The sequence below is a fragment of the Martes martes genome (genome assembly GCF_963455335.1).
Source record: "Martes martes genome assembly, chromosome: 15".
Lineage (NCBI taxonomy): Eukaryota > Metazoa > Chordata > Mammalia > Carnivora > Mustelidae > Martes > Martes martes.
The window spans coordinates 55,977,073-56,004,961 of record NC_137903.1 but is presented as its reverse complement, the minus strand read 5'-3'; the positions used below and the strand labels follow the sequence as shown (position 1 = coordinate 56,004,961).

Genomic DNA, 27,889 nt, shown 5'->3' with positions numbered 1-27,889 from the left:
TTATGTGTCCAGATTAATTCTCTTTGGCCGCAGTGGATACCATTTTCTCTGGGGACAGTCTTTAGGTCGCCTTCTTTTCAGGACCAGGTCAGTGGCTTTCCTGGTTGAAGTCTCTGTTGGTGTGGTTTCTATTTGTGTTCTATAGCTCTCAGGTTTAACATCTGGTTTCCTATAACAACCGGAAAAGACTTCTTGGTGGACCCTCTGGAGCTGGATAATAGGCTGCATCTTTAAAACTTGGGAAAATCCATCTCCTTGTTCAATTAATGCAGACAAGGACTTAAACAAACAACAGTAATACATAACATTAATCTCAGGTTGAAACACACACACACAGAGCCAGAGACAATGCTCTAGAATGTCATTCTTCAGGTTAAGGCTTTTTCTAAGACCTAATTATTTGGGTCATGGATATTTGGCGTGACCTTAAAATACCAATATTAATTGAGGATTTTAAACAAAAACTAAAACTAAAAAGATACATCCTATTCCTGCGATGCCTCGTAGTAAAATAAAACTTTGGCAGCAGGAAGTAACAGAATTTCAGAACTGAGGATTTAATGTCTAAAATTCCATATTTGAGGATAGAAGTATTTTAGAAATCTTGATCATCCAGAGCAGGAACCAGTACATTTTTCCTGTAAAGGGCTTTACATCTCTGTCACAGCTACTCAACTCTGCATTGTAATGTAAAGAAGCCACAGACAATAAATAAATGAATGGAAACAGCTGTGTTCCAATGAAGTTTTATTTGCAAAGATAAGTGGCAAGGCTAGATTTTTGCCACTAGTTTGCCAACTCTTGATAAAGAAAATGCTTTGGGTACCAGAAAATCATGGAATGAATACAAACCTCAAAAGAATATTACAGAAAATTATCAAAACATGGGAAATTCCAAAGAGTTTTGAAACAGTTTTCATAAACTACATATCCAGATGTTTTCCTGTATGCATAAAATAAATGTCAAGAATATAAACAGTTGTATTATAACAATATTAAGGTATCCGAGTTGGATATGCAGCATACTATAGCAGTTAGGAATATATATATAGGCTCTGGAGCCAAATATCCAGGGTTTAGTCTTGTCTCATTTATTTATTTGGGCAAGCAATAGCCTCTCTCTGTGCCTCAGTTTCCCAACTATAGAACAGGGAAATTAGCAGTTATCTACTTCCTAGGATTATTGGAAGGTAACGTATGTAAAGCAGATAAATGGTGCCTGACCCATAAATGCTCACTAAAAGTTAGGCAGTATTACTATCCAAAACTGTTTGATGGACTGCTAACTCTCAGAATTCAAAAATATAATCAATCTTCAAAGAAACCAGATCTAAAACTGGCATATACTGGTGCCTACTAAATGTTCATTATCCTCAGTGTTATTGTCTCTTTAATAAATTCATTAAATATCTACATAAAAGACTACTGAGAATTCCTGTTATAAGAGACTAAATATATATCCATGTTTAAAGCAAATACCTAGCTCCATTTTGTTCATTTTATAACTTTTCGGCATGTAGATTTTACCTTCATGGCTTCACTGATTTCCTTAGCTATTGTTTCTCCTCTGCACTTCAAATTTTCCACTCGACAGGCTGCAAAGAAACCGCCAAATAGTATTTTAGGGTTATTATCTAATATAAACTCATAAGACACATAGATGTTATTTGGACAAAAATCTGTTAGGATTATCCACCTTAGTTCAATCTTTCTTAGAATACTTTGTAATCTATTAAAGCAAGTGTCCCGTTAAATTCATTTAGTAAATAAAAAGGTCGTGGAAACGTTAGAACGGTAGAGTAAAACTAACAGTTATAAGATGACAGGCAACAAGAGTTCTATTAGTAGTCTTAGCACTGTGTGCAGCTGATAGCCCCATATTTGTTCTATACGTATCTACACTGTGTTCAACATCCTCAAGTCCTGTCACCACATTTTAAATAGATATAGGCTAATATCTGATATCTGTATTACTGAGTATTCTATAAGCAAAACATCTTTGAATTTGGAATATACAGTATCACACTGCATCAGGGATACCTAAATGGAATTTCTGGGGGAAAAAAACCTGGATTAGACTGTCAGTAATATTAATTTTTCTTTCCTTCCTTCCTTGATGCTTTACTGATTCCTAATACATTTTATTTCCTTCCAATCTTTGTTATAAATGTTCACGGCTACTTCACAACAGAACTGCGTACTCAACGATATAATAAAATTATAACATATAATTTTATTCCAGGAATAAAAATGCTACTAAAACTCCAAGCAGAACTGGATAAGAAAAATCATTACTTGGGGTGCCTGGGTGGCTCAGTTGGTTAAGCGTCTCCCTTCACCTCAGGTCATAATCCCAGGGTTCTGGGATAGAGCCCCACATTGGGCTCCCTGCTCAGCAGGGAGTCTGCTTCTCCCTCTCCCTGTGCTGATCCCCCTGCTTGTGCTCTCTCTCAAATAAAGAAATAAAATCTTAAAAAAATCATTTCCTTTTGAAATCATCTACAAATTAGTTTCCAGAAGAGTAGTTATCAGTAGAAATTACTTCAAATCTAAGCAGATACATAACCACGTTAGGAGAGCTACAGCCTTACTGGCTTCAGGAAGTGGCAAATAACCAAGCAAAAAATTTCTTTCATAGCTGCTGTTTTTCTTTTCTGACTTTCTTTGGGTCAAAAAAGTGAGAACACATTTAGAATAAAGGGGAAATGAATAGCAAAAGTAACTGGGAGAAGGGGGTACGCAAAGAAAGAGAAAGGCAAAGGCAAAAGGATAGCCTCTGTAAAAGGTTCTTAACCCGGGGCACCTGGGTGGCTCAGTGGGTTAGGCCTCTGCCTTCAGCTCAGGGTATATCTCTGGGTCCTGGGATCAGGCTCTCTGCTCAGTGGGGAGCCTGCTTCCCCCTCTCTCTCTGCCTGCCTCTCTGCCTGCCTCTCTGCCTGCCTCTCTGCCTGCCTCTCTGCCTTCTTGTGATCTTTCTCTCTGTTAAATAAATAAATAAAATCTTTAAAAAAGAAAAAAGGGTTCTTAACCATTTTTGCCACCAGAGACTTCTTTGGCAATTTGATGAAGCCTACAGATACCTTCTAAGAATAGTTCTAAATGTATTCGTTTTTTAATTGAGGTGTAATTTACATATAGTGAAATGCAGATGTCAAGTTTAACATTCAGTCACCTGTGATATATGCATACCATGCACAGGACACTTCCATCACCCTAGAAAGTTCGCTTGTGTCCTTTTCCCAATCAAACCTCCCTACAAGAAACAAGCACTCATCTGATTTCTATCATTATAACACTGCTTTTGCTTACTCTAGAATTTCAGAATGTTTTTAAATTTCAAAATACAATTATTACAAAGTTATGATAGGTAATACATGTGCTTATTAGTGGTTTAAATAACAAGATCAAACACCAGGTCTAATAATTACCATAATGTGAAAATAGTGAGCATAAACAATATTGTGACGTACCTGCAACAACTGAAACCGAAAATATCTATGGCTTTGGGGCACCTGGGTGGCTCAGTGGGTTAAAGCCTCTGCCTTCGGCTCAGGTCCTGATCCCAGGGTCCTGGGATCGAGCCCCGCATCAGGCTCTCTGCTTATCGGGAAGCCTGCTTCCTCCTCTCTCTCTCTGCCTGCCTCTCTGCCTACTTGTGATCCCTTTCTGACAAATAAATAAATAAAATATTTAAAAAAGAAAGAAAGAAAGAAAATATCTATGGCTTTTAATAGCAAAAAAAAATGTTTACAGGTACTGCTAATACTACCAGTGTGACCTACATTCCATGTTGAAAGAAATGTTAAATCTCAGTCTGAGGATAGTAAAAATAATGTAATTTTTTTGTATCCAAATTCATAATCCCCCTTTATTCTAAGGACCCTTACCTTAGAATAATATGCTAATTTCAATTCTTTTAAGATTTAGGGAGATTTCCCCAAAGTACTTAGGCAATTATTAAATTTCCTTCTGAGGGTCACCTGGGTGGCTTAGTTAAGCATCTGCCTTCGGGATCTGTCCTGAGATGAAGCCCTGTGTGGGGCTCCCTGCTCAGCGAGAAGCCTGGTTCTGCCTCTCCCACTCCCTCCCCCACTCCCCGCTTGTATTCCCTCTCGCTGTTTCTGTCAAATAAATAATCTTTTTAAAATAAGTAAATAAATAAATTTCCTTCTGAGTATGACAAATACATGATCCAGCCCCTGGCACTCTTGCGGCAATCTGGCTTCTGGCCAGGCCCACCCTTCAGTTCTCTCCCACCTGTGTGGGGGTTGCCCATTCTTCCTACATTTTTTATATATTTTCCGTGGACTAGGCCCAGCACTAGGGACTCAGAGTAAGGAAAAACGGTCTCTGCCTCTCAAGGAACATTCAGGTTAGATGATAAACGCACAGAAACAAACCAGCACTTGTTGAAAATCGGCTCAAACTTTTCCTGTGCAGCCTCACATTTCCACGATCCCTGCCACGAATTCTACCCTCTGCCTGAACTGAGCATTCCCGGGCTACAGACTGCCACTTGTCCTGACAGTTCCGGTAGAATATCTAGAAGACTGCACTGCACTGATTGGTTCAGAACAGCTTCTCAACCCTATCAGACTCAACTTCCTCCTTTAGAACATGTTTCGTCAAGTTCCCTTACTATTCCAAAAAAAATTCATGGATGATATTTCTGATATATAAATAGAAATACAAAGGAAAAATGGACATTTATCATAAAATATTATTTAATATGTTTAGTATGTTCCTATCCAACCACATCAGAAGACATAATGAAGTACTCAAATAATTGTAACTATTATACTAAGTTTGGATTTAAGAAAATTCATATTAGAAGTCATTCTACGTAGAAAACAAAAGACCAGATAAACACAAATAGAAAAATTAGTGTTTTATGAGAAATAACAGACTATACGATTTTAATATGATTAGGAGGGGAAAATGGACTATGAACAACATACTGAGACAAAGTATAGGCTGTTGAAACGGTAAAAATTACAATGTGCAATATTTCTACAAATGAGATGGCCTTATTAAAAATGCCACGTCAAAATAATTCCCTAAATTATGGGAAGGTGTTAAGATTAAATCCTACTCTGCAATTCCACCATAATTCTGACTACATTTGTTATGAACATTTACTTAAAAGGACTTTAGTGATCATACTATCAAAAGGCGATGAGGAACTTAGGATAGACTGGGCCAAAACGAGAATATGAGAAACTATAGAGGAGATACACGGTAGATCTTTATGGATCAATTCTGGATTGTAGATAGATCTCTGGGGATAGCTTTTGAATAAGAATAAACACAGGGGCACCTGGGTGGCTCAGTGGGTTAAAGCCTCTACCTTCCGCTCAGGTCCTGATCCCAGGGTCCTGGGATCCAGCCCCGCATCGGGCTCTCTGCTCAGCGGGGAGCCTGCTTACCCCTCTCTCTCTCTCTCTGCCTGCCTCTCTGCCTACTGTGATCTCTGTCAAATAAATTAAAAAAAAAAAATAAATAAATAAATAAATAAATCTTGGGGCGCCTGGGTGGCTCAGTGGGTTGGGCCTCTGCCTTTGGCTCGGGTCATGATCTCGGGGTCCTGAGATCGAGCCCCGCATCGGGCTCTCTGCTCAGCGGGGAGCCTGCTTACCCCTCTCTCTCTCTCTCTGCCTGCCTCTCTGCCTACTGTGATCTCTGTCAAATAAATAAATAAAATCTTTTTTTAAAAAATGCTATTGGAAATGCCCCTAAATAATTCATTGTCCTTTGAAAAAAAGGAGTATGAAAGTTGTAACTGAACCTAAAACATTTTCATAGACTGATAAAATGTAGCTCTAGTTGCAAAGATTCCTTTGGCTAGTTTGTTTCTTTTTAAAAGTTTTATTTACCTTTCCTGCACATGTTGACTAACAGAGAAAGAATATTTGAAGAAATATGATGATGTAAGTCAGAGTGGTTACCTCTGATACCCAGGGAGTACTAAACAGGAAGGTGAGGAAACTGCTTTGGGTACTGGAAATGTTACATAGTACAGACTGTCCATAAAGTCAGGAAGTAGGATAAATATGTGTTAGTTACATTTTCAGATAATATACTCAATATCTCTTTCTTTAAACTCAAGTATTTCTAAATTTAATGCAATGGGTCCAATTATTAATACATAATAAATATACTATTTTTCTTGTTTCTCGACTTTTGGGATACCTTCAGTTGTACTTATTGTATACATGAAAACATAATAGGCACATTATTTGAAAATATGACATACTGTTTCCAAATAAGTTTATCCTATGTTTCCCAATCATGCAGACACTCAGCATATCCAGATCAAGGTGGCAGTTACGCATGTTTATGTGTATGAATGTGTATGAATTCATCAAGCTATGCACAGTACGTTATACCTCAATATATACACACATCCACACAACAATGAACAGAATCTTTTTTAACATCTACTCTAGAAGGATAATGGTGATTTATATTCTTCATTGTTACTGCATGATTTACAAAATAATCTGTCATCCAAGGGATTCTTAATTTTTGTATAAATACCTGCTATTTTGAAAAAAAATGTCCATAAATCCACACTAATGGACAACAATATCTGTTATCTCTTGCACAAGCAACGACAATGTAAAAGTGCCAAGAGTAGTTTATATGCAGAATGGAGTTAGGTCCCAGGTTTGGACAATTATAAACAGATTTTCACACATGAACTTCTGGTGGAATATTCTAAAGTTGTGCTGGACATTGAAGACATTTAGTGTTCCTGGCTCCTGACTCCAAAATGTCAGCTGTACCCTCTCCATTACTGTGGTAACCAGAAACTTACCCCACTTTCTGAAAAGGGCCGCTAGGGGGCAGTACTGTCTCCAGTAAGAACCATGGTGTTATTCATCTATCAGCATTCCTTGGGAACAAGAACCTCATTCTCTTAACCTTGAACTCCCTAGTGTTGACCACAGTGCCTGACATGTAGAGCAGGTGCTCAAAATGTACGATGAAACAAGGCTATGACAAGAGTGCTGTGGAGGTACAAAGAAGGGTGAGGTCAGTGCAACAGGGGAATTGAAAAAAAGAGTAGAGGCTTCACAGGTGTTATGAGAAAGTTTCCATAGAAGAGGATCTGCTGCTGGATGGCTGGGGTGAGTGGGAATAGGAGGTAGATGATAGAGGATGTGCTATACCAAAACAAGGGAATAAATCAAGAAAGAAGACAACACAGGAACCAGGAAACATGACTCAAAACAGAAGTGCAGGAAATTCCTAGGATGGTGAGGAAAGGAAAGGATGGAACAAAGCTTTGCAGCAGCCTAGACAGCAACCAGTCCAGATTAGACTAGGAAGACAAAAGGCTCCCAGAGGAATATCTCCAAGAAAAAGGAAAAGGTTTTAAAATGGATTTGATGGATAACCTTAAGTGTTTACCATGCTGAGAGGAATTCTACAGTTCTATTAAAGAGTTTGGGAAAGAATTACTGATAGACACAACAGCAAACAAAACAAACAGAAAAATAAAGCAATTATCATTCCAAAGGAGGATGGGAAGCTGTTCAAGAAAAACATACTCACAGTAATGATTACCTGACTTATACCAAAGAACATTTATATAGTCATAACAACATAAATACTAAATACTACTGATTTCTTGACAAAAATGAGAGATTAAAAGTGAATCTGATGAGTGCAGTTTATTCTGAAAAGAAAACAGAAGTACCGAGAAGAGAAACACAATGACGTGACAGCTGTCTCTACTTAATCCCCTGACAGCCCACTCCTGTAGTAGCATGGGGTGGCATCCATTGCCAATCAATCTTGTGTAATAACCATTAGCAACCCTGTGAGGCAAGCAGGTTTCATCAGCCTCCTTTTATAGATAAGAAAACAGAAGCTGTGAGAACTGAGAAATGATCTAGAATAGAATTAGAACCCACGTTTCCTAGAATTCAAAGCATATGCTCTTTTATACTCCATATGTAACTTTCCAAAATATCCGGCTGTCCAGAATTATAAGAATAAAAGTTAACAAATGGTCAAAAGTTAGCTCCAAGGTAATAAAAATCCCTTTGAAATGAAAACAAATTATGTCTGGTAAAAAACTGAAAATAGCACAATTCTAGATTTAACTCTGTTTTAACTATTAACATTATAGTATATTTTTAAAGTTATGTGAAATAAATTCCTTTCATTGAAAACTAAGGAACAGCAATGACTTTAGGAATAAAAGCACACAAAGATTTTAATAAGCACTAAAAGACACACACACAGAAATAAAAATGATCACTAAATATATGAATGTTGCCTATAAAATGCATCCAGAAAGGCATTTTCCAACATTAATATCTGCTTACAAAAGTTCAAAATATATAAACTTTCACTCCCTCACTCAAGATTATTTTAAATGAATTTTTCACTCTTGTACCTAGTAAAAGAGCGTGTAAGTACTCCTGACATACAAACATCTGACTGAAGAATGTAGCACACGCAGATGGCCGGGCTCTGCCGTGTGGGAGACTGCGGATGGGCTTCCTCCAGATGCGCTCCCCATGACCTTCTCTCCACAGCTTTCATGGGGACATCTCTGTGACTCCACTATCCTGTCACTGCAAAGGTATTTAGGGATCCAGACTGTTCCCTCTAACTCCTATTTAAGCATCTGTACTGGAACAAAGGTGCATCTACAACGTGATTTTCCTAATATTTTCCAACGTAAATGGCAGTATTTCAGCTACATTATAGGAAAAATTGGTCTTTAAAGGGTAGCCTAGAAACTTACCCATTTATAATACTACTTGCAAATTTTTTTCAGAGGGGAAATGCATTTCAAATTCTAAAGCTCAGACTGAATAAGAATTTTTGAAACGTAACCATTTGTAAGCGAGTAACTACCTGTAAATACTCTGGCAGTGGCTTAAGCAAGTTGGCATTATTAAGAAAGAAGACGAACTGTCCAGTCTTCTGCTTGTAGGGTCAGCAGAAGAACTGGAAGTATCAAGTCTACTGTAGAGAAACTTAAAATAGCTCCTTGTCATCACTACATGTTTAGTGAAGGACAGGGGAGAAAGGGAGTCTCTTCAACTAACTTTAAGGAACTTTTTTAAAAAAGAAGACAATATAGAAGCAATTATTAGTTTTACTAATAGGATCACAAAAGGTTATAACTGACAAATGAAAATTCATCTTACTGGTAGACAACTAATCAGAGGATTGCTGCAAGGATATTAAAAAAAAAAAAAGTTGCCTCTTAAAAATGTGGAAGTAGGCACCCTTGAGGACACTGCCTCCCCTTGGCACTTGCTTTCTAAAACATAGGGAAATGAAAAAGTGGAAATGAAAGATTGGGTAATCAACCTAGTTTTGCTTTCAGGTCACTGCACTGACTAAACAGGGAAACATGAACTTCTAAAAGCCTGCACGAATGTAGACATTCAGCAGAAAAGCACTAACTGAGAGCTTCCTTTCTATTCCCAGTGTATTTTATGTGCATAACTGAGCAAGGGAGCCTGCATTACATAGGATGTCTGGCTTATGCTGGTTGCTAAAGGGATGATTAAAGGCATGAATAAGAACCATGACTTGAAAGGTAGCACCCCTGGTGAAAATGAAACAAAAACCTAAGCAGTGATTTATGACTTTCCGGAAGGTGACCGTTTGCTACAACTTAAACAGAGCTGTCAAACACACCTGCTAGGTCACAGATAATACATAATCTTGTATATCCACTCCCACCTGCACCTCACCAGCATCTTCCATACTGAAGAGTTGTATCTCTCTTAAGGTACCATGTATTTCCAAACTCCTCGCCTGTGGTTGCTGGCCTGGGCCAAGTCTCTAACATTGTCCGATAATGTTCTTTCCTACCATTCCCTTTACTGTATCCTCAGTGGTCTTTTACTCCATAAATACTCAAGAACTAGAAACACCCTCGACTTAGGAACCTTGTTCTAGCTCTACCCTAACTGAAAGGCTCTTCCTCTTGTCATAAGATAAATCCCTTCTTGCTACTTTCCCAGAAAGTGTTTTTCATCACCTAAACGCATGACCCTACACTGACTGTTTACTTTTATATTTGTTTCTACTTTTCCGCTCACAACTAGAACAGAAGCTCCTCAGAGCAGGGATATTGTTTGTGTTGCTCACCATTATATCCTCTACGAGGAGAACAGTTCTGGCATATGGTGGACATCTGAAAAGTATGCCGAGTGCATGGATGAGTAACGGCCCCTCAAAATGTACCGAGCATGGTGCTATATGCTGGGCACATATAATGCAAATACAAAGTAAAAAAGCTCATGGAGCTTTCAGTTTTGTGAGACCATAAACAAGGAAATACACAAATATATTGTAATACGCGCTATTTAGGAAATAAACAAGTATTATGATAGAGTACTGAGAAGGGGCTATTGTCATTAGAGTGGTTAGGGAAGATCTCTCTGAGGAGATAGCGTTTTTTTTTTTTTAAGATTTTATTTATTCATTTGACTTGCAGGGGGTGGGGGGTACGGGGGAAGCAGGCTCTGTGCCCAGAAGAGAGCCCGATGCGGGGCTTGATCCCAGGACCCTGAGATCATGACCTGAGCTCAAAGCAGAGGCTTAACCCACTGAGCCACCCAGGCACCCCTGAGAAGGTATCATTCAAATGAGAGAAAAATTGAGAAGATGTCAACTTTAGAAGCACCAGGAAAAAGCATGTTTGAAAGTGAGGCACTTTCGAAAAACTGAAAGGTGGGCCACAGGGCTACGGCAAAAAGGAAAGTGCCTGAAATGAATTTGGAGAGGTAGGTGGGGGCCAGACCATATAAGGGAACGTTAAGATGTTTGAAATGTGGGGTGCCTGGGTGGCTCAGTTGTTAAGCATCAGGTCTGCCTTCATGCTCACATCATGATCCACGCTCGGAACATGATCTTGGGGTCCTGGGGCTCCTGGGAGCGTCAGGCTCCCTGCTCTGCAGGAAACCTGCTTCTCCCTCTCCCCCTGCTTGTGTTCCCTCCCTAAGTGTCTCTCTCCGTCAAATAAATAAAATCCTTAAAAAAAAAAAGTGTTTGAAATGTAGTATATATATATAGATAGATAGATACATATCTTTTTTAATTGGAAGGTTTTCGGATTTAAGCAGAGGAATGAAAACAGATTTATGCTCAAGAGTAGTTGGTCTTGGAAATTCACAAAACTCCCCACCTTTGTCCAAAACATCATCTGATAAATACAGAAAATTAAAAAGCTATCCCAAAGCATATACAAAAGAAACATTTCTATGAACCATAAAAAATTAAAAGAGAAAAAGCTATACGTCAGGCTGAAGTTGCAGATCTACCAGTAAGGAGATGGCAAGTAGGCAGTAGGTCACCAGGAATTTGCTTCTATAACATAAAAGGGGCGCACCCAGAGTACCCCAGAGGAGCAGGGAATGGGAAGAGTCAGCTTCACTGTATGAAACCAAGGGCTGAAGTAGAGTTTTTCTACCCTGAGAAGCAGGCTGAAAAAGTCCTGCCAATAACAATGGCCAGGAGCTGAGGCATGTATTAGAAATAATGGGAGGCAGATAATGCCTCAAAGCCTGGTCCTGGACCAAGCTGTCTGCTGCCTTAGTGACTAGATCCACTATCTCCTATATTACAGGGGAACAGGGGCCCCATGCTGCCAACTCGAGACTGCCTCTTTGCTGAGACTTTTCAGGGGCCAGATGAAAGGCAACCACAAAACTACTAGACAGGAAGGAGGGAAAGCAGCGACAAGAAAATAGGTGCATAAATAATCTTAGTGAAGGAAAAGTCTACCAATCAAAATTCTAAAATACAAGAAGAGATCACAACCATGAAGGATAGCCAATGTAACTAATGCCAAGGTGAGAATCCTGCAGATGGCATAAAAATAGAGCAATCTAAGAACAATTTTAAAAGCTTAGGATCTTCTCATAGCTGAAGGAAATCATAATAGCACAAGAGAAAAATACATTATTTTTATTTTTTAAAGATTTTGTTCATTTATTTGACAGACAGAGATCACAAATAGGCAGAAAGGCAGGCAGAGAGAGAGAGAGAGAGAGAGAGGGAGGAGGAAGCAGGCTCCCTGCTGAGCAGAGAACCCGATGCAGGGCTCGATCCCAGGACCCTGGGATCATGACCTGAGCCAAAGGCAGAGGCTCTAACCCACTGAGTCACCCAGGTGCCCCAAGAAAAATAAATTATTAAATGCAAACAAGAATAATACAAAAATAGAAGAAATGATGAAGCAAAGTTGAAAGATTAGGTTAAAGATTTTCTAGAAGATGGGAGTCCTCTGATTGAAAGTATACTTGGAGACGTGAGTGGAAGATGGGAGGAAAGAGGATGCAAGCAAAACAAATAAAAAATCCCACTCCTCCCAAATGTACATAATCTATTTAAATAAAATTGTGTGTGTACAAATCACAAAGAAATTGCCAACAAAATGCAGAGTTGAACTACTGTGACATTGTTGAGTGAAAAAGTCACAGAATGTATTATGTAATAGTTATATAAGAAAATAAACAACTTAAAATCCCCTGTGCCTGTCGGCTCGCTTGCAAATACAGTGATAAAGATCTAAAATCGGACATATCAAACTGGTTTTCTATTTGAAGGTGTGTGGGATCAGCAGACTTGGGAGGATTTTCATTTACTACTATATATACACCACTGGTTCTTTAAAATTTCATATTAAACTTGCATTCACTATGAGCACAAAAACTATAAAAATATAACAATTTAAAATACAAACACAGATCTATGGCAGTTGAATTGGAGGATTTCTACCATATCCTTAGGTTAAAAGAGTAAACTGCACACAATGTGAATACATGAACCAATTTTCTATAAAATAAATTACCCCGGTAAATGTCCAGTACATATGTATTCCTGTATGATTATGTAAGTGGAGAAAGACGGGTAAACGGTATTGTACCAGGTTAAGATTGGATATCTAAAGGTGTAGTGAATGGAAGAGAGAGAGGAAGCGAAAAACAAAAAGTATAAAATAGAATACTATCTTTATTTTTTAAATGCATATGATCAATTTACCTAAAATTGTGTATTTGTTTCCTAGATACTTCTTGAATGTACAATGTCAGATAATGATCTCAGAGAGTTAGCATGGGATACACAAGTACAAAACAAAGTCCTTATTCATGGGCAGTTTATAATACGGTGGAGGGGGGTAAAGATGATAAAACAAACAGATATTATATGTCTTAAGTGGTGAAAAAACAAAAGCAGATTAAGGGGACAGAGTATGACTAAAGGAGTCAGAAGGGAATGTGATAGAGGTTGTCAGGAAAAACCTCTCGGATGAGGTAACCTTGAACAGAGAGCTAAGTGAAGTGAGTCAGGCAGGTGGTTTCAGAGGGGAACCAGGGAACAGCAAGTGAGAAAGCCACAGGGCAAGTGTGCGTTTGGCATGTCTTTGGGGAAACAGCAAGAATGCTAGTGCCTTTGCAGCACAATAAGGAAAGGTGAGAATGATAAGAGACCAAGGTCACAGATGAACTCCAAGAAACAGCCAGGGACCAAGTCAGAAAGGATCTTGTAAACCAAGGGAAGGAGGATGGGGAGCCACTACAGGGTTTTAAGCAGGGGGTGAGATGATCTGATTATGCTTTGAAAGGAATTCTCTGGCGCCTGGGTGGAAAACTGGAATGGAAGGAAGGAGACCAGTGAGGTGACTATCATAGAAATCCTGCTAAGAGAACATGCATAAGAGAGGTAGTGATGGATTTAGGGGGATGTGGCTGAATTTGGAGTATGTTTCCAAAGTAAGGGCAGCAAGATTTGCAGGTGGACTGAAGGTGTAGAAATAAAGCAATAATCATGAGTATGTAAGTTCATGTACTGTATTTCCTATGCTTTTAACATTTTTAGAATGTGAATGTGTTTTTATACAATCAAGAAAAATAAAATTATTTTCAATGTTAAAAAATAAGAAACAAGTACACATAAAACACCCTGCTAGAAAACTAAAAATAAACATCTAGGCACATTGTGGTAAAATTGCAGAGCACTAAGAATTACAGAGAAGATCTAAAAAGTCAGGAGAGACTTTCTATAAAAATGGCAGTTACACTCTCAGAAGACCTTTCATCAACAATGAATGTCAGGTATGCAGACTGGAAAGGGAGAAGTAAATCTACCTCTATTTGCAGATGATATGATATAATCTTTTATATAGAAAATCCTAAAGAATCCACTAAAAAACTAATAAATGAGCTCAGCAAGATCAATACATAAAAATCAATTCCATTCCTATATAATAGCAATGACCAAAGTGAAAATAAAATTTCTCAAAATCCCAATTACATTAGCATCAAAAGAATAAAATACTTGGGAATAAATGTAACAAAAGAAGTGCTAAAAACTAGAAAACTCTGTTGAAAGAAGTCAAAGATCTAAATAAATGGAAAGATGTTTGTTGTTCATGGACTGGAAAACTTAACCTTAAGTTAGCATTACTCCCAGATTAATCTTCAATTTCAACACAATCCCTATCAAAATCCCAGCTGGCTTCCTTGCAAAATTGACAAACTGATTCTAAAATTCATATGGAAATTTAAGGGAGCCAGGAATGCCAAACATTCTTGAAAAAGCACCAAGTTGGAGGCCCTGTATGCTCTGATTTCAAAACTTACTGCAAAACTTTAATAATCAAAACAGCGTAGTACTGGCCCAAGGACAGATATACAGATCAATGAAATAGAACGGTAGGACCAGAAATAAATCTGCACATTACAGTGAACTCACTTCTAACAAGGTTGCCAGTACAATTCACCGAAGTGAAAAATAGTCTTTTCAACAAATGGTGCTAGAAACAATTTAGATATACATACATAAAAGAACGAAGTTGGAGTCCTACCTCACACCATACACAAAAATTAACTCAAAATGGATCAAAGACCTAAATGTAAGAACTAAAACTATGAAACTCTTAGAAACAAATCTTCATGACCTTGTATTAGGTAATGGTTTCTGAGATAAGACATCAAATGTGTAAACAATCAAAGGAAAAAAGTAAATAAATTGGACTTATCAAAATTTAAAACTTTTGTACTTCAAAGAAAACCATCAAGAAAGTGAAAGACAACATAAAGACAAAGGAGAAAATATTTGTAAATCACGTATCTGATAATGGACTGATTTCCAGAATATATAAAGAATAATTACAACTCAACAAAAAAAAGATAAATAGGGGCGCCTGGGTGGCTCAGTGGGCTAAGCCTCTGCTCTCGGCTCAGGTCATGATCTCGGGGTCCTGGGATCGAGCCCACAGGGGTCTCCCTGCTCAGCGGGGAGCCTGCTTCCCTCTCTCTCTCTGCCTGCTGCTCTGCCTACTTGTGATCTCTCTCTGTCCAATAAACAAATAAAATCTTTAAAAAAATAATAAAAAATAAAAAGTTAAATAATCCAATTTAAAAATGGTCAAAGCAGGGGCGCCTGGGTGGCTCAGTGGGTTAAAGCCTCTGCCTTCAGCTCTGGTCATGATCCCAGGGTCCTGGGATCGAGCCCCTCATCGGGCTCTCTGCTCCGCAGGGAGCCTGCTTCCTCCTCTCTCTCTCTGCCTGCCTCTCTGCCTGCTTGTGATCTCTATCTGTCAAATAAATAAATAAAAAATCTTTAAAAAAAAAATGGTCAAAGCATGTGAATAGACATTTCTCCAAAGATAAACTAATGACCGATAAGCACAAGAAAAGATGCTCATTGTTAATCAGAAGAGAAATGCCAATCAAAATCACAGTAGGATACCACTTCCCACCCATTAGAATGGCCACAAAAAGAAAGACAAATATAACCAGATTTGGTGAGGCTCTGGAGCAAATGGAACCCTCACACTCTCCTGGTAGTAATGTGAACGGTACAGCCGCCCTGGAAAGCACTTCAGCAGTTCCTCAAAAAGCTCAACTAGAGTTGGGGCACCTGCGTGGCTCAGTCGGTTGAGCAACCCACTCTTGATTTCTGCTGAGGTCATGATCTGACGGTCACGAGATGGAGCCCCCAAGTAGGGATCCATGCTCAGTGTAGAGTCTACTTGAGATTCTCTTCCCTCCCTCTCCCTCTGCCCCTACCACGGGTCACGTGCTCTGTATCTAAATAAATAAATACAATCTTAAAAAAAATAAGGGAGAGGGTGTCTGGGTGGCTCAGTCAGTTAAGCATCTACCTTTGGCTCAGGTTATGATATCAGAGTCCTGGAACGGAGCCCCACATCAGGCTCCCAGCACAGTGGGGGGTCTGCTCTCTCTCTCCCTCTGCCCCTCCCACCCCACTTGTGCTCTCTCTCTCTCAAATGAGTAAGTCTTTAAAAAAAAAAATCTAAACTAGAGTTACCATATAATCCAGCAATCCCATTCCTAGTTACATATACTCAAGAGAACTGAAAACATGTCCACACAAAACTTATACATATATGTCCACAGCAGCATTATTCATAATAGTCAAACATGGAAACAACTCAGAAATATCTCTACACTGGGGATGCCTGGCTGGCTCAGTCAGTAGAGCATGCGACTCTTGATCTTACGGTCATGAGTTCGAGCCCCACACTGGGCACAGGGCCTACTTGGGAAAAAAAAAAAAGTCTCTACACTGATGAATGGATAAATGGAAAGTATATATGTAAGAGGGAGTATTCTTTGGCGATGAAAAGAAATGAAGCAGTGATACATCCTACAACACGATTGGACCTCAAAAACACTATGCTAATTAAAAGAAGCCATTCATTCTTTTTTTTATTAATTTTTTATAATATTTTATTTATTTGACAGAGAGAGAGAGAGAGTATAAGCAGGGGGAGCAGCAGGCAGAGGGAGAGGGAGAAGCAGACTCCCCGCTGAGCAGGGAGCCCAATGTGGGACTCGATCCCAGGATCCTGAGATCACGATCTGAGCCGAAGGTAGCCACTTAACTGACTGAGCCACCTAGGCACCCAATTTTTTTTTTTTTAACTAAATTCAATTAGTTAACATATAATGTATGATTTGTTTCAGGGGTACAGGTCAAGATCCATCAGTCTCATGTGATACCCAGTGCTCATTACAACACATACCCTCCCCAATGTCTACCACCCAGTTACCCCATCCCCCACGTCCCTCCCCTCCAGCAACCCTCAGTTTGTTTCCTAAAATTAAGAGTCTCTTATGGTTTGTCTCCCTCTCTGGTTTCATCTTGTTTCATTCTTAAAGGACAACATATTGCATGATTCCATTTATATAAATGTCCAGAACACTCAAATCTATAGACAGTAAGCAGATTAGTGGTTGCCTAGGGCCAGGGCAGAGAGGGAAGAGACTGGGGGAGAATGGCTAAGGAGTATGAGATTTCTTTTTGAAGTGATGGAAATGTTTAAAAATTTATTTTGGTGATGGCTGTATAACTGTGATTATACTGAAAGCCTGACAGTAACAAATGCTGGCAAAATTTGGGAAAGCAAGAACTTTCAAACACTGCTCGTGGGAATGTAAACTGATACAACTACTTTGGATGGGCAGTAAAGTTCATATGTAATAGAACGTTATGGCTGAATAGTAACAGTTCAAATGTAATAGCTGAATAGAAACAAACCTTATGACCTAGAAATTCTGCTTCCAGAAATGTACTCCAGAAAATCTGTGGCATATTTACACTATATAAGGAAACAGTTATAAGAATGTTCATTGTAATACTATTTATAACAGCAAAAAAAGAAATAATCTAAGTGTCTCGCAACAGAGGAATGGATAAGCAGTGGTTTCTTCATATTCTGGAATACTATATATTAGCTCAATGCATGGAAAGCTTTGTGTATATACAGTGTCAAGGGGGGGAAAGTTGCAGAATATGATCAGTATGATACAATTTATATAAAAATCTAAAAAATGAATGCCACACATTATTTCTGGTTACATGTCTATACAGTAAAAGAGTAACATGGACAGTAAGGATCCACTCAGCTTGAAGATAGTGATTACTTCTGAAGTAAGAGAGAATAGGATAGAATAGTAAAAGAGTACAGAGAAGGATTCAAGCGCATCCACAGGTTCCTAAAAAGGTCTGAAACAAATTTGGCAAAAATGTGAATAGCCCTTAAACATGGGTGGTAGCAACAAAGATGTCCATTATGTTATACTCCATATTTTCTATATGTTTGAAATATTTCAAAGAACTTTTAAAAAATCAACTCTGCCCAATATACATCTACAATGGAATGGGGAAAAAACAAGAGTGAACCAGGAAGACCTTCTAGAAAGTATATGCGGAAATCCTGACTAAAATGATGATGATCTAGATTAGAAGTGATAATAGCAGGATGGAGACAAACAGATGAACGTGAGATTTTCAAAGGAATCATTTGTAGTTTATTGATGGACTGGATATGAGGAGTTCAAGGGAGGAAAGGCTGACTTCTAACTAAAGCAAAAACACAGATGAAGGTACCATTTACTCAGGGGAAACTGGGAAGAGAACCAGTTAAGGGCATGAAAGAATTGTTTTATGTTCATCTCTCACACTCAAACAGAAGCTCTTCATACGAGAATCTGTCTACTTTAACTACGTATACCTCGAAGTTCTCAACGTGACTGCCAAATCAATGTTATACACATTGGCTAAGTATTGTTTTTTGAAAACCAGAAAACCTTCTTTTAAAAATGTCGGCTTTCAAATAAATTTGATATCACTTAATATTCTAATAACAAGAAAAATTTTTCAACAAGTTCCCACAAAAACTTTCCCATGCAGATTATTCAGACTTTTAGGTTCCATACAAATGTATGCTTTCTATTTTCCTAAGCCATTTTAGTTAATTTTGTATGATTTTATCAGTTAGATGTATTACAAGTTAAGCAGTATTATATTATAAGCAGTATTATAAGGTATGTTGTTGTAAATGAGATAGGAATAATCAAAAGGTTATTATTTTTTTAGTTTTATTTATTTATTTGAAAGAGAGAGAGGGGACCTTAAAGATCATTAAAGTAAATTTGTTTTCCCTCCTAAGATAAAAAGTTTACAAGTTTCTTTAGAGGATAATTATCTTTAAAAAGTAATACTTGAGGCAGGGGCAACTGGCTGGCTCAGTTGTAGAGCGTGTGACTCTTGATCTCCGGATCATGAATTCACGCCCCACACTGGATGTAGAGTTTACACAAAAAAAAAAAGAAAGAAAGAAAGAAAAGAAAAGCAATACTTGGGTAATTATGATACCACAAGTTTCAACTATTATCTTCATGTTGCTCAAAATCAAAACAGTCTATGTCAACTACTGCATTTTGGCAACTTCACCTTTTTAGTGGGCCTAGGTCAATTTTTATTTGTCAAACAGAGTGAATGCTGTGATTTTAACAAATTTCTGAGTATCTATACACTTGTACATCCCCCTCTTGGTTTATCCCCATTGGCTTTGGGAGATTTAGGAGGGGCAGGACATGTTAGAAAGTAGTGCACAATTAGACAAAGATAAAGTACGCAAAACCATAAGTGTAAGTTGCCCATACAAACAAATCAAGGTTTTAACTGTTCTTCTAAAAGTTCTGAAAGGGTATTTAAGAAAAGGAGGGGGGGTGCACCAGGGTGTCTCAGTCAGTTAAACACCTGACTCTTGATTTCAGCTCAGGTCATGGCCTCGGGGTCGCAGGACTGAGTCCCACATCAGGCTCCGTGCTCAGCATGGAATGTGCTTGTCCCTCTCCCTCAGCTGCTCCCTGGCTTGCACGTGCACATGTGTGCTCTCACTCTCTCTAATAAACAAATTAATATGATCTTAAAAAATAAAGAAACAAATAAATGGTACTTTTGAATGCCAAAGAAAACACCAAAAGATCTCTTAGGAGAATTGTTACGAATTTTTAAATGTGTGAATAGAGCCATTTAAAAATATATATGATCCACCGTTTTAGCAATGCAAATTCTGTTGCTAGATTTACATAAGATTTACCCATTTTATTTCTCTGAGTTTTAAAGGATGCATCTAAATGGAAACAGAATTGAGTTCAAAGGTTTATCAAGTATGCATATCTCTTCTTAAGCTCAACAATATATTTGTATTGGGTTTTATTTTGCAAACATTGAGAAACCAATGACGGTCATCACACTGGGGAGTGACACCATGAATGCTTTAACAGTATAACTTAGACCGTAATACAAAGCATGGACAGTATAGTAGCAGTGAGAAATGGGACGGTACTATAACAGAAGTTAGAGACTGAGATGTTGTTAATAGTCCAGGTCAAGGGAGAGCTTTATAAAAGTCCAGATTCCTAGGACCTACTCCTGGAGATTACTGAGCCAGTACATTTAGAGCCAAGTTTTTATAATCTTAGAGAAGAGCGAAACACAGTAGTAAGTTAGAGCGTCGAAGGGAAGATATCCTTCCCACTGACACCTTTAAAAGAGGATTAGGAACTCATAAAAATTACAAGCTGGTGCTTCACTTTTATCACAAATGAGCAATGACTCACCTGGATCAGGGTCATATTTGAGGTCCAATGGATGTACAACAGGGTAGTACTGCTTCTAAACACAGTATAAGGTAAAACAGATTTAATCACTTAATCCTTCATATAAACATTTCCTTCAACTAATATAAGCAAATATACTATTAGCTGGTAGAACCGTTCTTCTAACGAAAAAAAGGGGGGAGGGTGCGTGGGTGGCTCAGTCAGTTGAGTGTCTACGGCTCAGGTCACCTCAGGTCATGATCTCAGGGTCCTTGGATGGAGCCCAGTGTTGAGCACTGAGTTCTCTGCTCAGCAGGGAGTCTGCTTCTCCCTCTCCCTCTGCCCCTTACCACCATGCCCCACTAGTGCTTTCTCTCTCTCTCCAATAAGTAAGAGTAAGGAAGGAAGGAAGGAAAGGAAAGAAGGAAGGAAGAGGGAGGGAAAGGAAGGAAGGAGAGAGGAAGGAAGGGGAAGAAAGGAAGGAAGGAAGGTCAGTCCTGAAATCTTTAGGAAAGGAGGGGAAAGATCAAACTAAATGTTACCTTTGCTAGCATTGCCACCCACTGCATACGCTAAGAAATAGCACCACAAAAAAAGTTTAAGAAAAGCAAGCAAGCAAATTAAAGCCACAGAGACTGAATTTTCTGTTTAAAGTACAAGGCAGTCTCCAAATTATGAACAGACAGGTTTTCTAAAGTTCATTTTAAGAGAAGTGTTTGGAGCTTGGAACTCTTTCCCAGGAGCTCTGTTTTACAAGGCGGCCGCTACCACGTCAGCGCACTGACGCGTATCTGTCCTGTGATATCCTGGGACTGTGAGAGCAGAATTACAGCAAAGGATCCACGCGCTCCCTTCAGCAGTACATACAGCAAAACTGGAACAACACGGAGCTTCGCATGGCCCCTGGGCAAGGCTCATGGAATAAGATCTGTAATTTAGCAAAAAGAAAGAGTAAAATGTTCCTTACTCCTGCCCAAAGCCAGCAGGAGCCAAAAATGTTTTCTAAAAGGGCTGCCTTCAGTATCCTCACCCCATCAATCCGTTTGGCGTCCATTTTTAACCTTCCACGGCAGCACCTCACCTAGGCCTGCCCGCCTTCTTTCGTTGATGCAATACTCATTGCCAGCTCAGTTCTGTTCCGGGAAAGAAGGGGGTGATAACAGAGAGAAAAGAAATACATTTCTCAGGGAAGCTTTAAAACGCAAGGCTGAGTGGGAGAGGATAGAGTGGGGTATTTTTTTGAAAATGCTTGGGAAGAAAAAAAGAAAAAGAAAAATGCTGCTTATATTTTTTTCTCACAGAACAATGCCTGCACTGTCTGAAACAATTCCTGACAAAAAGCTACTGGAAGATTTAAATGTGAAAGTATGCTAATTTCAAAAAGTAATGATAAGTAGTATAACATGATGTAAAGCAACATGTGTTTCTCGCTCCAGAGGCAGTGCCGTTCCCAGCAAACCTACTCCCACACCATCATGACTTTTGGAGCAAAACAAATTACACACAATTTATAAAGCAAATTTCAGTGTTCTGACAGGTATTCAACCTTCATCATCAATTTAAGCTAAAGAGGCCTTCCAGAATTTAGAAACATGTACAAATAATGTGCCAAACACAAATGACACAAAGAAAGAAAAGGCTCCACAGACAAATTTATTGAGGGCCTGGATGGCTCAAAGCGTCTGACTCTTGGTTCTGGCTCAGGTCATGATCTCAGAGGTTGTGAGATTGAGCCCCAGGTCAAGGTCTGCGCTTAGCAGGGAGTCTGCTTAAAGATGCTCTCCCACTGCCGCACCTCAAATAAATAAAATCTTAAAAAATAAAGATAAACTTATTTTTCTTTCCTGTCTCAGAATTGGAAAGTTAGTCTTCTTTCCTCAAATTATATTTTAAAATCAGCTATGTTCAAAATCTAGTATAACTTAGAACTGGAAAAAAAAAATCTCACGAGACAAACAGTAGTAATTGAGTAAGAAAAGACAAAGAGAACAAAACGTCACGTGTGTCCACAAAGACCTCATATGTTAACTTTTTTATAGTAAAACAGACATAAAACAAAGCTTCTTATCTCAAAGATAAATCATCTTACCAGAATTTCTTGTGTTGCTTTTATGGTTTTGATGACACATTCAAGGATCTTTCTGGGATACTGCTTACGTTTTGTGGCTACATCTACTATGATTTCATCAAACTGATCTTCAAATACTTTGATATCAGAATCTATTTCAAGAGACAAACAGTATCAAACATTTCTTAAAACACATTGCTTATATTGTATATAGAAATGTAACAAGCTAAATTTAGAAAATACAAAATAATTGAAAACAAATATAGTAAGTTAATGGACCTCCCCTTGGTGATTAATTCATTTATTTACCCACTGAAAAACCAATTACTGAGCACCTATGGGAAGCCAGGCCTAAATCAGAAAAATACAAAGATGAATATAACATGATCCCTGCTTCCTAAGAGCCTGGAAGAAACATAACTGCAAAACAACTTGATAAGTGCAATTAAGGTATGAACAAAATGCTATATAGACACAGAATAAGAGAACACTAACTCTACCTGGGGAATTTAAGACGTTAAACAGAAAGCGACATTTGAGCTAAGGCTTGAAATATAAATGTAAATCCATTGGATAAAAAAGGGTGGGACAAAAAATAACAGGAGGAAGCACTTTAGGCAGAGCAAACTGTATTTGCAAGATCACAGAGGTTTTGGGAAACTTTGTTCTAAAACTAAAAGTTCTAAGTGGCTGCAGGACAAAGTGTAAGGAAAGAAGGATGATAAAATATAAAAGCACTAGACTGTAAAGGGCATTTAATGTTAGAGTTTCCAACATGTTTTGACTTTATTATGTGCTGCACCAGAGCTGTGACAGTAGCAGAGCAGAAAAGTGAAATCTGAAATAGATACCAATGGATAAATAGCAGGAAAAAGCAAGAGACACGGTGACTTTATACTTTAACTAAAACTCTTCTCTGTTGCTTTCCTGTTTTAAAATAGTGAATCTCAAACTTCAGCAAAATAATTACATGGGGAACTTGTCAGAAGTGCAGACATTTTGATTCAACAGAGGCCTCCGGAATGGGGCCCCAAAACGAAGTACTCTAGATGAAATGAATGCAGGTGGTACATCAACCTTATTTTGAAAGTCGTCTTCAAGAATAAGTAGTTAAAAGTACTACAGAACGGGGTGCCTGGGTGGCTGAGTCGATGACAGGTCTGACTCTTGATTTCAGTTCAGTCATGATCTCAGGATCCTAGGATCCAGCCCGAGTGTCTCCTTGCTCAGTGGGGAGTCTACTTGAGCATTCTCTCCTTCTCCCTCTGCTCCCCCCCACCAAAAAACCGGCTTCTTACATGCGCATTCACACCCTCACTCTCTCTCAAATAAATAAATCTCCAAACAAAACTAAACTAAACTAAAGAGCTAGATCATTGGCCTAAGTGGTCTCACATCATAGCTGTTCTATGTCACGGTCTATGCTAGAAATGTATCTATTTTATTAAGTAGAAGCTTCACTAAGAATTCCGAAACTGTGATATTTATTTTTGGAAGCTTTCAAACATTGCTGACATATCAGCATATATATACACACACACACATACTGGGTCAAGATTGATGAAGTACATCGGGTATATCTCATTCATGTAACAGATACTAAGACCAACTAAATTCTTTTGGGAGTATTATGAGAAAAACAATCACTGCTTACTTTGAATACTCATTGAGATGAGTAGCCTTTCCTAAATTTTAACTTACCATTTAAAAAGTTCAGTCATTAGCCTGAAATAACGTACTATTTCACAGTTAAGAAAAAAAAGTCTCCCAGCTAAATCTTCTATGGAGGAAAATGGTTTTTCAGCGCCACCTAATGATAAAGCTACAAAACTGAATGTATAAACAATTTGAGCAGATTTGAGAGAAGATTTTGTCACCAATTTAACAAGTATTTACTGTGTACCTACTATATGCCAAGCCAAGTGCTGAAAAACAAATATAGCCCCTGCTCTCGGGAAACGTACACTTTAATTCTTAAATGAACCTGGTCAACCCTGAAATCAAGTCCTTTCAGGGTAGCCACAGAGGAAGGGAGAAAGTTGTTTTCACTTGTATATTCATTTCTTCTTTCCTTTTATTTGTTCACTCATTTCTACAATGATCCCAGTGAACAAAACAGACAAACCTCTGCCCTTGTGAAGCTTCCTTACTGCTTCTATGTATTTGATCAGATACAAACCCTTTGAATCTCATCTGCAGAACCTTCTTCTCTCCTTTTCTCCTGTCTTTGAGCATGTCTTCACCGTCTCTTACTGTACTACTGCAGTAACTTCCCTCAGATCAGCCCACCTTGAATTTCACCCCTCTCCAATCCACCCCCTTCACAGGCAGCACTCAGTGTTCTAAAATGCAAAGCTTTTCATGTAAATTCTATTTTAAAAATCTCCACTGGCTCCCCATTGCCTGCAGGATAAAGTACAAATTCCTTAGCAAACTCTCAGGGCTCTTTGTGATCTGGCCTCAGCTTACCTCTGGTCACACCTGCCATTCGTTTTCCCAATTCATTTCTGACATTTTCCAAACATATCACTCTTTCGTGCCTTTGCACATGCTGTTCTCTCTGCTTCCAATATCCTTCCTCCTTTTTATCTAGCATGCTGTCATTCATTAAATGCATTTAACAACAATCTACTCGATTAGGTCTTATCCCCCTTCCTAAACAGTATAGTAATTCCCTGTCCATTTCTTTCCATTAACAATGAGTTCCTAAATAGTAAGGACCGCGTGTTTTCATCTATGGCCTAGAATTTGGTATGTCACTATCAAGTGTCAGTGAAAGCAGGTAAAATTATAGTATTCTGAACTATTTGCCTCACAGTCATAAGGAAGAAAAGGGGCAAAGAATAACCACACTCTACCCAGGCTGCCAACCAATTAGAAAATACGTATCTTAATCTATAAATTGATGAATCATATTGCTAAAGGCAGCCTGGAGCAAACAATAAAGCAACTCCAAACTGACTTCACAGAACAAGAGTCAAATAAAGACACAGGGAAGGCCGTAGAGTTTAAAAATACTCTTAGGTGATTGTGATACACTTCCTCTCCTCTACTAATTGGCCATCATTCTGTTATTCGGGAAATCTAATGTTACTGCTTTTACCATTTCAATATATAAACCAGAAAGTAAATTTTGGTGACCTTGAAGAGATAACTATAATAATCCCAAGGGTTAAACATTGAAGTTTTCTGGGCAAAGTATTACCTTAATGTTGAGAAGAAAAATTATAACCACAGAGGGTTACCTGATGGCTTGGAATCAGCTCAAGGGTATAACTGGATAGCAAGTAATACCAAGCAGTGATACCAAGTTATGCTGGTCAGACTCTGTAATATGACCATGGGGAAAGACAAGATACTCTGACCCTCTCGTGAGGGTAGCCCTTCTCCTAGACTTTGCTGGAGAATTCTGACCCTTTCTTCACACAGATCATTTCTTTTCTACTAAATTTGTTGCCTTCTTACACTGGCCACGGACCGTTTTCTTTCCATTAAGATTTTGATTTTTTTTTTTTTAGGTATGTCAACACCATTAGGATTACAATTAAGTCTGTTTTGAAGAAAGTATTCTGGGGTATCTTGGTGGACCAGTCAGTTAAACTTCAGCTCAGGTCATGATCCCGGGATCCTGGGATTGAGCCCTGCATCAGGCTCCCTGCTCAGCGGGGAGTCTGCTTCTCCTCTTCCTCTGCAGCTCCCCCTGCTTGTGTTTTCTCGCTCTCTCTCTCCCTCTCAAATTAATTAGTTAAATAAATATTAAACAGAAAGAAAGCATTCTGTCTCTTAGGGGGTTTCTCCATATATTTACTTCATCCTTTACATGGTTGGGACTCTTAGAATTTAACTTTGTACTTCTAAGGGTACTTCACTGTCTACTATAAGGATCATTTGTAAAAATACAACTTGATTTATAAGGTTTTAATCACAGAAATTCTCTGGGCCCGTTTCTTCATCTGGAGATAGCAGTACAGTATTTTCCGACAACCTACTGACAAGAATACTTTCAATCTAATCAGATGAAAACCTTATTGAGAATGCCAGATAGCGTATATTAAAACCAAGGCAACTACTGTATAGTTTGCCTCAGTAGCCTTCTAGAATTGTTTCCCTTTCCCCCCCCCAGTGAAGGAAACTTTTTTTTTTTTTTTTTTTTTTTTTTTTGGTGAAGGAAAATTTTTAGAAGAAGGGACACCGAGGGGCCCCTAGGTGGCTCAGTCGGTTGGGCATCTGCCTTTGGCTCATGTCATGATCCCAGGGTCCTGGAATGGAGCCCTGCATGGGGCTTCCCTGCTCAGCGGTAAGCCTGCTTCTCCCTCTCCCTCTGTGCCCCCCACCCTGCTGGTGCTCTCTCTCACTCTGCTGTCTCTCTCAAATAAACAAACAAACTAATAAATCTTTTAAAAAAAAACAAGACTGAAAACGGGGATTAAAAATTAGCATTCAAGATAAAATTAGCCACAAAAATCACTGAGGAATTAATGACAGAAGGAAAGTTAAATCACATACCCATAAAACTATCTGAAGCTTCCTGCCATGCTTGTCCATTAATGCTGACATTTTCTTGCACAGCTGATTCAAAAGTCTGAAATAAATTCACAATACTCAAGTCGCTGAAAATAACTTTAAATATTGAACTAAAACATTTTGGCAAAGTAAGAACTTCAGATTTGTAATACAGAAGACCAAGAAAAATAGACGAGCTTATTACTGTATTCTTTTCAGTGAAGATCCCATTTCAATCACTGATTCTTCCTTCATTTTAGCTCTGATAACCATTATGGTACATCTGAGAAAATTTGATGCAAAATTTATGTACTTCTTTAATGAAGAAAAAATACAAGCTAACAAAGTTGAGCTCAGCTGAATCTCAAGGGCACAAGTACTACACGTGCTGCTGAACACGCATCAGTGTTAACAAGGGAAAAATGCTTAAAACAAAGTAAAATTAATTTCTACTTCATGAAGGACTGTATTTTTTAGAGATGTACACTGAGGTATATAGAAATGAAATGACACGAGATCTGGAGTTTGCTTTAAAATAGGAAGTGCAGGGACGCCTGGGTGGCCTAGTGGGTTAAGCCTCTGCCTTCCGCTCAGGTCATGATCTCAGGGTTCTGAGATCTCAGGGTCCTGGGATGTAGCCATGCATCGGGCTCTCTGCTCAGCGGGGAGACTGCTTCCCCCTCTCTCTCTGCCTGCTGCTCTGCCTACTTGTGATCTCTCTCTCTCTTTCTGTCAAATAAATAAACAAATAAAATCTTAAAAAAAAATAGGAAGAAACACACATGCTGGCTGCGGTTACTGTCCTCGTTCTCACTGACTTGGATCAAAATTTTTGAGGGAGAAGCTTCAGAGATTTATTTGCTAAACCCAAGAGTCCCCAGGCCCTCGTTCTTACTTCCATTCGCGGACAGAGACG

General features: G+C 38.6%; 1 protein-coding gene across 1 annotated transcript; it reads right to left on the bottom strand.

Annotated features, from left to right (window-relative positions):
• Nucleotides 1-27,874, bottom strand: LOC308355957 (kinetochore-associated protein NSL1 homolog; the record flags this gene model as incomplete). The annotated part of the gene is made up of 6 exons (XM_080824508.1): nucleotides 1-279; nucleotides 1,528-1,595; nucleotides 20,424-20,478; nucleotides 22,492-22,622; nucleotides 26,977-27,052; nucleotides 27,869-27,874. The coding sequence occupies 6 exons, from the start codon at nucleotides 27,872-27,874 to the stop codon at nucleotides 1-3; spliced, it is 615 nt and encodes a 204-aa protein (XP_080680634.1).
• Between the last annotated feature and the right edge of the window lie 15 nt (nucleotides 27,875-27,889).